Source organism: Eulemur rufifrons, chromosome 28 (genome assembly GCF_041146395.1).
Source record: "Eulemur rufifrons isolate Redbay chromosome 28, OSU_ERuf_1, whole genome shotgun sequence".
Lineage (NCBI taxonomy): Eukaryota > Metazoa > Chordata > Mammalia > Primates > Lemuridae > Eulemur > Eulemur rufifrons.
Window position 1 is genome coordinate 36,878,956 of NC_091010.1, and position 13,104 is coordinate 36,892,059.

The window sequence follows — 13,104 nt, forward strand, 5'->3', positions numbered from 1 at the left end:
AATTTATGATATTCTTGAACAAGCTGAGTGGAGGTTGGAGGATTTGTAAGAGAATATTGGTGTCAGAACTAGTTATGAAAGAAAAGGGGTGTCTAGAAAGGGCTCTTGTGTGATATTGTGCTGTCAATGGTGGCCACCAGGAGTTTATTCACCCCTGTGAATAAACATGTCTGCACATGTTTGCTAGTGCACTCATATATACATACACACACACGACCACATGAAGCATGCATGAACTCAGGTTAGCCAGGGGCATTGTAGAAAGAAGAATTGTGATTCTAGGTATGTAGAAAATGAGCAACAAGAACAAAAGCACCTAAAAAATAACGGGAGACCCGATGGGCTTGAGTACAGAGTAGCTCCAGACTGGCACTGAAAGATAATCAGTAAAGTTAGGACCAGATGGTGGCAGGCACTGTATGTCAGGCTAAGGGACTGGACTGTTTCTTCATAGTTAGCGATGGGACCAGGGAAGGTTTTTGAGCAGGAGAATAACAGAAGTGATATTTTAGGGAGATCGATTTGGTAGTGGTGTGCAGGACAGAGGTACAGTGCCTAGAAGGTGGCAAGCAGTGACATTTCATTCTACAATTTGGATGAGCTCAGTGTAAGTCCAGTAATGGAAGAGGGGTAGGGGTGGAGACAGGAGAGGAGAAGGAAGAAACAGGTGAGGATACATATGTACAGAAAGCAGGAGAAAAGTCTAGACTCGGGCTTCATGAGGAGCCTATATTGGAAGTTGTTCTAGATAAAGAGATTGTAAACTCTTCAAAGGGAAGAATTCACAGAACTGTCAGACACTTCATTATTAACCTGACTAAACTCTTTGCCACATCTGCTCCTCTGTCTTCTAAGAGCCTTCCATACTCTCTATCTTTTCTATTCCTCGCAGCCTTTACTTCCTTTCCATACATAGAACCACACGAGTAATAGTTTTATGCACACAGTGGTAATATAAATACCTTATTGGCTGCTCTGTATCAAAACTGAATTGAAAACAAATCACTTGAGCCAGAATCTAGTAAGAATGAGATTTTTTTTAGGTAGTTCAAGGTCACTGTTTCTAAATACTAACAATCAGGAAAACATTTATTCATCAGAAATGATGCAAATGTAGACAAAATAATTAGAGAAAATTTTGAATCATTCCTCCTTTTCTATTATCTAGTTTCCACCTTCCTCATACAGTCTTTTTCTTCTTTTTAATAATTCTTACCCTAGCCCAGGCAACAGAGTGAGACTCTGTCTTAAAAAAAAAAAAAATCTTTATGTATCCATCCATCCATTTGGCACGTGAAATATATTTGACTACTCTCAATTGTTTAAATAACATGTATAGATTAGAGCTTCAGTCAGCTGTTCCAAATGCAGCTGCATATTCTTATCACCTGGGAAGCTTCAAAAGACATTATTTCCTGGACCCCTCTTCAGGCCAGTTGAAGAAGAACCTGGCTGGGGGTGGGGAAGATGATGTCTGAACACAGCCTAATATGAGGCTAGGCAGGGAGTCTATTCTTTTTCCATATCTCCTACAGCTCATGGCCATTGGCAGCTGGCTCTGCTAAGGTTATTCTTAAGTGATCTTTTAGTGCCAGTTCGGAGTGTTTTAATAGTGGTGCAATATTTTCAGAAAAGAGCCTTAAAGCAAGTTATTGCAAATTATAGTTAAGGAATTCACTCAAACTGGATACAACCTCTGTTTGAGCAGAAGATTACAGTGAAGTTGTTTTTGAGAGCATGAAAAAAATAGAGGAAGGAGAGATTTAATGAAGTGAATATCACTTGCTAAAATTTAAGAACACTTGCAGTTAAATCTCAAAATCCTATTTTGACAAGATGTGCATAGGGGGATGCTTCCTCTTCTTGTCTTTCCTTGTGTAATTTACAGTTCAAGCTAAATCCCAGGGATTTAAAGGGCTTCTCATTGATATTTAAAGGGCATATTAAATAAATGTGAAATATCTTTTGAGCAGATAAAATGTACCTCTATAAAATCCACTTAATGAGAATATGCTAAAAAGCAAGAATTGTTTCTATTAGACCATAAACTATACAATTTTGAACAGATTTTTTTAAATGAAAATAAATTTTTCTGACTATTTGAAATTACTTTTTCCTCAAGCAAAACAAAAAGAATTTCTAGATGTCAGAATTATTTGCAAGAATGATGATTTGTGTGCCAGATGAATATGCTTAACTTTCCCAAGAGCTCGGGTCACTTTTTTCTTTTAATTAGATTATGTCTGCTTCCTGATTTGACATAGTTTTTAAAAAATTTGGGAAAACATGCCTCTCCTACCCTTGCATGTTTTAATTCCTTGATTTAGTACAGGTGTTTGTATACACACACATCTATACAAACATATATAAAAATTATAATACAAAAATCATTTGTCTATTACACGTCTGTTCTTTTTCTCTGATAAACTCTTAGTCAGTAGCTCCAATGGTATTTTTTCCCTGATAGAGTTTTATTTTTCTCTAGAGATATTTTCACCACAGTACAATTTTCCCAGTGTCTTGGGTTTTGCTATTTTAAGTTACTCTATTTAGAACTTAGAAGATTCCAAATGGGATGCTATATGGATTTTAAACATCAACAAACAGTAATTAAAGTATCAGCTGGCCCTATACATCTTGCAAAAAATGATCATTTCTATGAAAAGTTGTGTCTATCAGCATTATTCTCCAACAGTTAATATCCTGTCTTAAAAGTACAATATACATTTCAGATAGAATCAGCAACTTCTTTAGTCATGGGTGCCATCAATGGAGCAGGGGAGGGAATAAAATTTAAAGAATGAAAGAGAGGAAGAGACAGGAGAAGGAAAGGGAATTATATGGACATTTGAAGGCAGAGGCCAAGAAGACTCTACTTTCAAAGTGGTTGTGTTTGGTGCCTTGAGAAGCATTTGTGGCTTTGGTTTCCCACTATTGCCTACTCCATCAGATATTTGGCCCATAGTTGACTTCTTCCTCTCTGGCTATCTACAATCCAGAAGAACTAGAGGTCAATGGGAAGAAGAATCTACACTGTAATTTAAATATAAGAATAGAAATAAACATGAAAGCTGAGGCAGATCCTGCCAAATGATATATCACTTGGTAAATCATGAAGGTCCTACCCTCTGCCAAGAAGGAACATTTCAGTGAGATACGACTGTGCAGTACAGAGAGCTGGCAATGGCCATGTGTCCATTTGGGGCCATATCCAAAGGGAGTCAAATCCTGACTGTGTCCAAGGGAACCTTCAGGCAGTTCACCCATAGCACTGCTCTAAGAAGCAATGACAATAACTCACTTCATCCCAGCAAAGAGGCTAAATGACCACAGTGCTCTAGAAGCCCAAAACTATGTCTCCTTGTGGAAGAGAATGAGGACTCACAGTATCACCCTCATCAGCTTCCTTAAGTGTGCTATGTTCTTCACGTTAACACTTTAAGAGAAGGGGGGCAGATATAATCTCCCCAGCCTCTGGCCTATTTTTTTTTAAGGTAAGGAAATTGGGAAGAAGCAAAATTTAGTAATTAAAAGCACAGACTCTGCCCCTAGGCTAACTAGATTCAAATCATCTGTCTGCCACTTATTACCTGTGTGACCTTGGGCACATTAGCCTCTCTCCACCTTAGGTTATTACCTGTAACACAGGAATAATAATAATAATACATATTCCGTTGAGTTTTCATGAGAATTAAAGGAATTATGTTTAAAGTTTTTAGAACATAGCATATAATATGTTCAGTAAACATTAGCTATATTATTTAAAATCTTTTTAAATGTTGCTATATAATAGGCAGAAAATGGTATCTTATTTTAATATGCTTTTTCCTGATTGCTAAAGATGACCATGTTTAAACCATAAGTTTATAAGCTGTTTTTATTCTGCTTTAAAAGCAGGTCTCAGAAAAGTTAAAATCACAGCAACAGAACTGAAATTTAAATGCAAGCTTATTCTTCTCTAAAAATGTGGAAGCTACTACAGAGGAGAAATTTTATCAACAATTACAAGTAAAATTAATATATCTATTGTGAACAACTTTAATTTCTTCTCTTTCTTTATTTTAAGCCTTGTCTAGGCCCAAATTGGCAAGGCCCAAATTAATGCATGATTCATTATTAATACCTTAAAAACTTAGAGGAGATTGTGGTTAATACTTTTCCTGAGATAGATATATATACACACATATATATGGCTTAATTTTTAAAATTTTTTCCCTATATGTGTGTGTGTGTATGTGTATGTATATGTGTGTGTATATACATCGCTATATTTTGAAATTTTGTGTATGTATGCTCTCTATTAATTCTGCTATGGTTCATACGCCAAGTTCATTTGGCTTCATGGCCAAATGAAGAGCAGTAACATTAATTCACTTCTAAAATATACTTAAGACCGATCACAAAAATTTTCTCCAAGGTGAATATTAGAACTAATTTATATTTCTTTTATCAAGCAAAGCAAAGTAATATTGACTTCACATCATCAGGCAAATGTATGAACTTTAGGCATAAATCTTTCACAAACCATTTCAGTACAATCTAGAACTCCTTCCATGTGAAATTCCCAGGCGATACTCAAAGGCTGAAATTCATGCTAAAACCGCTTGTACAACTTGCATGCTTCATAAACGTTATGTCGAGCCTACATCATGCAATGTCAGGACACAGTGAAACACTGCAGGGTTGGATTCCGTTAGGAGCATTTCCAGGGGCAAGTGAAGCCACAGTGGATTTGAAATGCACACGGGGCAATGTGAAATGCACATTACAGGCCTGGGTGGCTCCCCATGCAATTAAAGAACACCTCTCCTCTGCGTATCAAGCCAGAAAGTCTTTCTCTCTGCCAGTTTCCTTTTCCAACTTCTTCAGAAAAATCAAGTCAAATAAGTAAGATAGCAAATATCACATTAACAGAAATGCTTCCAATTTCTAGCTCTAAATTGTCTATCATAGTGCTCATATGTAGCAGGTATTAAATTAATATTTGTTGACTCTTGTTAAGGTTGAAGGTAATTACTGCATTTGATTTTTTAACCAAGAAATCTTCTAATTTTAATTCCCTGCCTTGATCATTTGTCTAATTTTGTTCTTCTCTATTACAACTACCACTTATGCTTTTGCTTTTCCACGCTATTCCTTCTCGACTCTTTAAATGTGCTTTTCTATCCTGTACTTCTTACTTTTATCTCATATCTTGCTCAATTTACCATTTGGGGAGACTTTACAAAGCAAAACAAAATTTGTTTTCTCACTTCTTCTGTTTCCCTAACTGCCAACTTATGTTCCACTAGGGCAATAAGAACTTCCACTATCGCCATAACTTTGGGCAAATTTAGATAACAAATCTCACTTGAAAATCCTCTCCTAGTTTTCCTTCCATGACTTGGTGTTCCATGTGGGATCAATTTTTATCTACAAAATCAATGTGTTTCCTCTTTCTAGATCAGAGTTATAATTAAAGAACAGCACACAGTATCCGGCTGACAGGTCTAGATTTAGAAAAGTCAGAATTTACCACTCCATCAGCTCGTCTGTCCAAGTTCCTTCTCATCTGTTTCCTTGCCACCCTCCCTGAATCAGGGCCCACTGGCTCCTGATACCATCAGGGTCAGGAACTGTAGCTCTAACCTTGCCCAACAGTGAACTCTGGAAAGTTCTACTGAGCTGTTGCAGCCAAGTGATGAGGTGAGCTGTTCCTTCCAATCTTCTTCTGCCTTTCAGGAAGGCAGAAACCTTGAATTCCAGTAACTTCTAGGTCCTTTTTTTTTTTTTTTTTTTTTTCTTGGTCAAATAGGCACTAAGTTTGCAAATATAAAACCAGAAAGACATAGAGAGAAGAAAAGTACATCCAAATATCAACTTCATTTCTTAATCACTTTGCACTCCGGTGAGTAGCATTAAGTGCCACCTCCTCAATGCTCAAGAAAGCCTGTACATCTCTGTATTGTTATAATTATTTGCTTACATATTTTTTATTCTTCCTGTCTTTCACACAAATATGATGAGATAAGAATAAATGCAGAGAAAACCACAAAAATCAATTTCTCACATAAAACAAGTTCATTCTAGGATTGAACTTTCAGGAAGTAACTGGAAAAAGAGAAATAATAAGTACCAGGACATTAGATTCAGATTAATTTTACTTCTGTTTGAGTGCAAGTCACTGTAATTTATCAAATTGCTGATCCAAAGTCTTTTATTTGTTTCACGAGTATCTATTGAGCACTTAGTGTAATGTCAGACTAAGCCTTCTGGGCAAACAAATATGAATACGAGATAGTCCCTGCACTTAGGAAGCTCACAGTTCAGTGATAAAGATAGACATGTAAGCAAAAAATTACAGTAATGTATGCAATAATGCAGAGATGTACAGGTTTTCTTGAGAGCACTAAGGAGGTGGCACTTAATGTTACCCAGGGAGGTTGTGAAAGAAATCATCACAGAACAGACAACATTTCAATTAAGTCTAGATGAACCAGTAAGGCTAATGTGGTAAAGTTAGAAAACACGGAAAGGCAAAGGCATTTCCAACAGAAAGCCCGGAGGCATGAGAAAACATGGTAATGTCAAGTGCCAGGGCACATGCATGACCCTAGAAAGAGAGTCTAGGCTCTTAGTCCTCGAGGGATGCTGTGTCATGCTAAGGACTTGGGACTTTAGCCTCCTCACCAGTGGTTTTGAAATTCTACCTCTTGGAATTAGTTAGAGATTAATAATTACAACAGCAATTAAAATGATATCATAGCGAATATTTATCAGACAGATAACAGGGACCATTTTAAATATTTTAAATGTATGTTAATATTTAAAACTGAAAAGAGCTCTATGAAGTAGGACCTATGACTACACGAACTGCATATGTAAGGAAACTGAGGCTCAAAGAACTTCTACTGGGCTGGAAGCAGAAGAGTAAAAGAGGGGACCATTTTCATATGGCAGGTTTGGTGGCGAGTATACATTTGAACCAAGTGTTCCACTGCTCAACAGTTTTATGCTTTATACTGTCTGGCAAGATGGAAAGACATTGATCACAGATTCACAAAAGCTGGCAGAGGAAACCCCTGGTTTTTCATTTTATTAGTCCCTCCCTCACCCCATTTTTAGGATGAATATAAGGAAGAAGGGCAGGGAAGGAAATGATACAAGGAAGTGCTGACACCTCCAGCAGGCCGTTTCGGGAGTCACTCTGCTCCTGTCCTCCAGAGTGAGTTGTCAGCAGGAACAGGAAGTCATGTTGGAGCACTTGCTATATGCTAGGCCTAACCTAGACACCTCACGTGTGTTTTCTCATTTCATCTTCACAAAAGCACTGTTCACAGCCTGCTTGCTACCCCAATTCACAAATGATGATGCTTAGGGAGGGCATATGAATATATATTCTTTCCTGTCGTACTAACTATAACCCTCATCCAACTTTAATTTTTTTGTGCCTTTCTGCTCTCAGCCATTCCCATTCTAGATAACAGTGCTGTCTCACAAACCTGTGGAATTTCTTATTGTAGAATCTCTGAATTAAATGCTAAGGTGCTTGGTGATTATATTGCCTCTCCCTTTTTCTTCTTTTAAATTTTATATATCTATGCCTAACACTAATCTAGCATTTATTATATTCCAGGAGTGCTTCCAAAGCCCCTTCCATATATTACTCATGTAATATGCACAATGATCCTGGGAGAGATACTATTATTGCTCAGTTAGGGATGCTGAGACACAGAGAGGTTAAGGAACTTGCTCAGAGTACACAGTAAGAGGAAGAATGAGGTTATGAACCCAGGAAGTCTAGTTCCAGGGTCTGCAATCCTATTCAGGCTTTATCCTACTTGACTTAGCAGGAGTTGGCACAGCTGATCACTCACTTGTTCCCCAAACCCTTTCTTTACTTTGCTTCCAAACCATCTCATTTACCTGGTTCTCATCCTGCCTTTCTGCTGCTCTGTCTCAGTCTCCTTTGCTCATTCCTCCTTAGCTCCCTGACTTCCAGAAGTTAGAGTGACCCAGAGATCAGTCTTGGACCTATTCTCTATACTCAGTCCTTAAATGATCTCATCCAGTTTCACAACTTAAATATCATCTCTATGCTGATAACTTCCAAGTCAATACCTCCTGCCTGGAACTCTCCCATGAAATTAAGATTCATATATTTACCTGTCCATTCAATTTCTCCATGTGGGTGTCTAAAGGGCATCTCAAAATCTACATGCACAAAACTGAGCCTCTGCTCTTCTTCTATAAACTCATTACTCTTCAACTCTATTTTTCAAGTTACCCAGGCCAAAAACTGGGTGCCATCTTTGACTCCTTATTTTCTCTAGTGCAACACATCTAATCAGGCTACAAAATATATCCAAGATTCTTCCACTTTTCACCATCTCCACCATCACCACTCTGGTCCAAGCCAGTATCATCTTTCGCCCGGATGTTGCAGTGGCTTCTAACTGGTCTCCCTGCTTCTCCCTTTTCCCTTCTACCAACCAGAACCAACTAGAGTGAGTTAAGTGAGGCAAGTAAACTACTCGCCTCCAATACAAAATTTAAGGTGGCACCAAAAAACTCAGTAATCACAACAAATGATATTTTGACACAATATTTAAAAAAATAAAAACCAATGCAAAAATTCCATAATAAGCAAAACAGCAAATTTTTCAATAAAAACAGGACCAGGCCCTGTATTTGCATTACTTACCTCTCATCCCTCCTCCTCCTTGTCCCGGCCCTGACCAGCACCCTTCCATGTATTTCCAACAGTCAGAGAGTGATCCTGTTAAAACATAAGGAAAATGTTGTCAATGCTCTGGTTTCATATGTCAGAGCAAAAGCCAAAGTTCTTACTGTGACCGACAAGATCCTCCGTGATCTGATCAGACATTATCCCTCTGACCTCAACTCCCACTTCTCTCATTCTCTCAGCCCATCCTCTACCACACTGGCCTCTATGCTAATCCAAAAACAAGCTCCCAGCTCAGTCCTTAATCTCGCCAGGCCCTCTACTTAGAATGCTCTACCCCAGATACATCCCTCGCTTCTAGATCTTTCTCAAATTCACTCTATCAGGACCACACTATCTGTTTGCCCACCCACAAACAAACACTTCATATTCCTCTTCCACTCTTGGCTTTTTCTCCTCAGAAATTATCACATTTTACTTATTTTTATTAATATATATTAGTCGTACATATTTTGGGGGTACATGTGATATTTTGACACCTGTATACAATGTATAATGATCAAATCAGGGTATTTGGGAGGTCCATCACCTCAAACATTTGATCTCTCTTTGTGCTGGGAATATTACAAATCTCTCCCAGCTATTTCGAAATAGTTAATAAATTATCATTAACCATAATTCCCCTATTATACTATCAAATACCAAAACTTATTCCTTCTATTACTAACTGCATTTTTTTATCCCTTAACCAACTTTTCTTCATCCCTCCCTCCCCTCTTCCCTTTCCAGCCTCTGGTAACCACCATTCTATACTTTCTACCTCCATAAGATCTACTTTTTATATTTTATTAATTGTATTATATCTCTCCCACCTATAAAACTCCATGAGATATTTTGGGGGAGGGGTCTGTTTTGTTCTTCGATACATCCCTAATGTCTTGAAAATTCTTAGAAAACAATAGATACTCAATAAATAATTTTTGAAGTAATAAATAATAAACAATCAGGAGTGCTTTCCTCTACCTCTAAGGGTCTTAATGCTTGCCTTGTATTGGTTTTAAATTCTATCACCTCAATTATACTAGGGACTACTCTTTTACAATGCAGTAGTTTCAGATCTAAAGAATTTACAAAGTGCTAAGTCAGAGAATGTATTGCAAAATCTTTATTTCAAATTAGCCAAAGTTTTAACAAAAGTTTGACTTGCTTAAAAAAATATTTATCTGGGATTCAAGTTCACTCCATAGATTAGGTCAACATTAGGAGAGAGGGTTATTTTTGAGAAATAAAAATTAAAGATCAAGTGTCTCTCGTAGCAAATTCTGAATTTTATTCCCATGTCCTGATTTCCAATGATTTGGGACTATATTGAGAAGTTACAGATTTTCTCAGTAACTTCAGAGTGAATTTATATGTGATCAAAAGACCTTTCTGATGTCAAAATACCTTTAATAACCTTTACTAATTATTAACCAAAACTAAAGGTAGGTTTTGCAAATACAAAATTGTCATTTCACCATGAACTGTTACCTTTTTGATGTAAAAGGTGAAATTCAGCAAAGAGCAAATCTACAACTTGGCCAAAAGACTGTAAACTGTGCCCTCAAAGAGATATAATAGAAACATAAATAATCCCATCAGACCCCACCCATAGCCCCTCTGCTCTTACAGGTTAAATTGAGCACAGTGGGACATTTTGAGAATGTCCTGGTGAAAAGACAATTTTAGAACATTTGGGGAAAGTGCAAGAGTTTGATTTTTGTCTTAAAGATTAATTTTCTTTGTAAATTTTCAAAATGCCTTTGTTTTAAAACGATTTATATTGTTTCATAGAGATTTCTATGACTATGCACCAGCAATTTAGGATTATAAACTGAATACAGGTCTGTTTACCCCTAAATTGTAGTATCCACAGAAAAAACATTTACATTGTAAATGTATCAGTAAAGCTACTTTTCCCAAATTGGATTGCAACATGTATTAATATATCAAACCACTACTATCAGAACAAATCTTTGTCTTAGCCAAGATACAAACTCAAGACTTTTTTAAAAAGAAAAAGCCACTGCCTTTTGCAAAGTGTAGACACTGAAACTAGCATGTTAGCTTACTAAGATAGCAGACTGCCCATAAAACACAATGCCCTAAAGCTGGGCACAGGCTATAGCTGGCATATAGACTGCACTAACGATATACTTCTTGCAATAGTGAATGAACACAAACTGAACTGACCTGGGTCAGGAACAAGCAAGAATCATTAGAAAGATCAAAGGCAGGCCATGCTTATATGCAGATGATGACATTGTTCTGTCCCTATAACAGGTGAATGAATAGTCTCCCTCTGGAATCTCATATTTTTTTCCTTTGGTTTTCTAATATCAAAAATATTAATTTTTTTTTTTTTTTTTTTTGAAACAGAGTCTCACTCTGTTGCCCAGGCTAGAGTGAGTGCCGTGGCGTCAGCCTAGCTCACAGCAACCTCAAACTCCTGAGCTCAAGCGATCCTCCTGTCTCAGCCTCCCGAGTAGCTGGGACTACAGGCATGCGCCACCATGCCCGGCTAATTTTTTCTATATATATTTTTAGCTGTCCATATAATTTCTTTCTATTTTTTTTTTTTTAGTAGAGGTGGGGTCTCACTCTTGCTCAGGCTGGTCTCGAACTCCTGAGCTCAAACGATCCGCCCACCTCGGCCTCCCAGAGTGCTAGGATTACAGGCGTGAGCCACCGCGCCCGGCCCAAAAATATTAATTTCTAAATGATGCTTGTCTATTAGTTTGGGGCCTTTTTAAATTCTACTACTTTAGCAATAAAATACTACTGTTACTATTGTTACTAATATTAGTATTAATAGTCCTAATAATCTTGCTATTAATACTAATAGTAATAGTCTATTACTATTCCATTACTTAAGTAATACCAATTTTAGTAATAGAATACCTTGAAGCTTTGATATTTTTTGAAATTATCACTTTGGCTTCATTTTTTTCTGTCACCCAATTTTTGATCCAATTTCCTATGCTATTAATGGCCCATTCCTTCTGAATCTTTAAATGACAATGAAAAGCAGTATAGGAAATCACAATGCACATGACAGAAAATTTTCATAGTCAAATATATTAGAGCTGCATTTTGATTCAAACCATTATAAAACACATTTCCTGTGTCCTGGTCAGCAGAGCAGAGTAAGCGGAGTGAAGACCTCGCATAGAACCCTCGCTGTACCACTCACACTCCAACCCAGCAGGTCTGTGTCCCCTACACACATGGGAGCCCCCAGGGCCTCACACCTCCACAGCCTGCAACCTTCAGAATGGCCGTTATCCTTGTCCTGGGAACCTGAGGATTTGAGCAACCATCCCATGTTAAGTGTGGTTCAAATCATGTTCCCAAAACAGAAAGTATAGACAAGGAAACGCTGAAATTACATATTCCTGTATATATACACAAACGTGAACATATGTAAACTTTCATCATTTCTTAGATTTTACAAAGGTTTTCACGTACTCTACTGAGTGTGTATGTGGTATGTGATCTGGGTGTTAGAAGGCCCTTCCCACACTCACTCAAAAGCATCCCTTGTTCTGGTTTTTTTCAAAATCCTTGTCACATTTTTATCAAATATAGTAGTTTGCATGATGACTCCTGTATATATGATGCCAGCACACTGTGTTCTAGAACTCTTCAGAGAAGAGGTAAACGTCTCAGGTAACACAGAGAATAGATAAAGCTCAATCTCTGAGAGTTTTAACGCCCTATCTTAAGTGTCCTCTTCCTACATCTGTAAGGACCGTCCTTCATGTTCTTTTAATAGGCGTGAGCTAATTTGTTTTGAAGCATTTGATAACATCCTGAGATAAGAGGATTGAGAATTACTGATCTGCCTTCTAATTGGAGAATGGATACTATTTGTTTTTGACTTCTAAATTTCAACTAATTTTGAACCTTTTTTTAAAAAAACTCCTTAAGAGTACATTTAACTGGCCTCATTTGTGTGTAGCTGTGAGTTGCTTTAACCTTAATGACTCATTTATAGAGAATGTTTCCTGAAGATGAAGGACAAGTTTGGACTTGGCAACAGTAATTTACTTAATTTATCTTAAATTTGGTTTCAGTGAGCAACCCTAATTAACCTGATTTTTTGCTGATAATCACTCTCAATGGAATCAAATCACAAATCCGGGGATGGATTGAGCGGCACCCAGAAGGAAGCAGCCCTCCGCGCACTGGTCCAGCGCACAGGATATAGCTTGGTCCAGGTAGGAATTTCTTGTGACGTCTGCTGAGACTCATCATTAAATTCACACAGTGATGGGAATATTAGAGGTCCTAAGATGCAAAACGTGAACAGTCATTTGTGTAACTCTTTAAATGGATGTCCCTTTCCAAAAGAGATAGAAATTGTATCTTTGCAGTTTTGCAAGTGACCTTCTCTCCAC

General features: G+C 37.5%; 1 protein-coding gene across 2 annotated transcripts in view; it reads left to right on the forward strand.

Moving 5' to 3' along the window:
* Positions 1 to 13,104, forward strand: part of A1CF (APOBEC1 complementation factor) — a 74,014-nt gene that overhangs the window by 11,847 nt on the left and 49,063 nt on the right. For both annotated transcript variants that reach the window (XM_069460712.1, XM_069460713.1), the window contains exon 2: positions 12,781 to 12,924. In XM_069460712.1, the coding sequence (XP_069316813.1) occupies positions 12,826 to 12,924 (99 nt within the window). In that variant the 5' untranslated portion in view covers positions 12,781 to 12,825. The remainder of the gene's footprint in view (positions 1 to 12,780; positions 12,925 to 13,104) is intronic.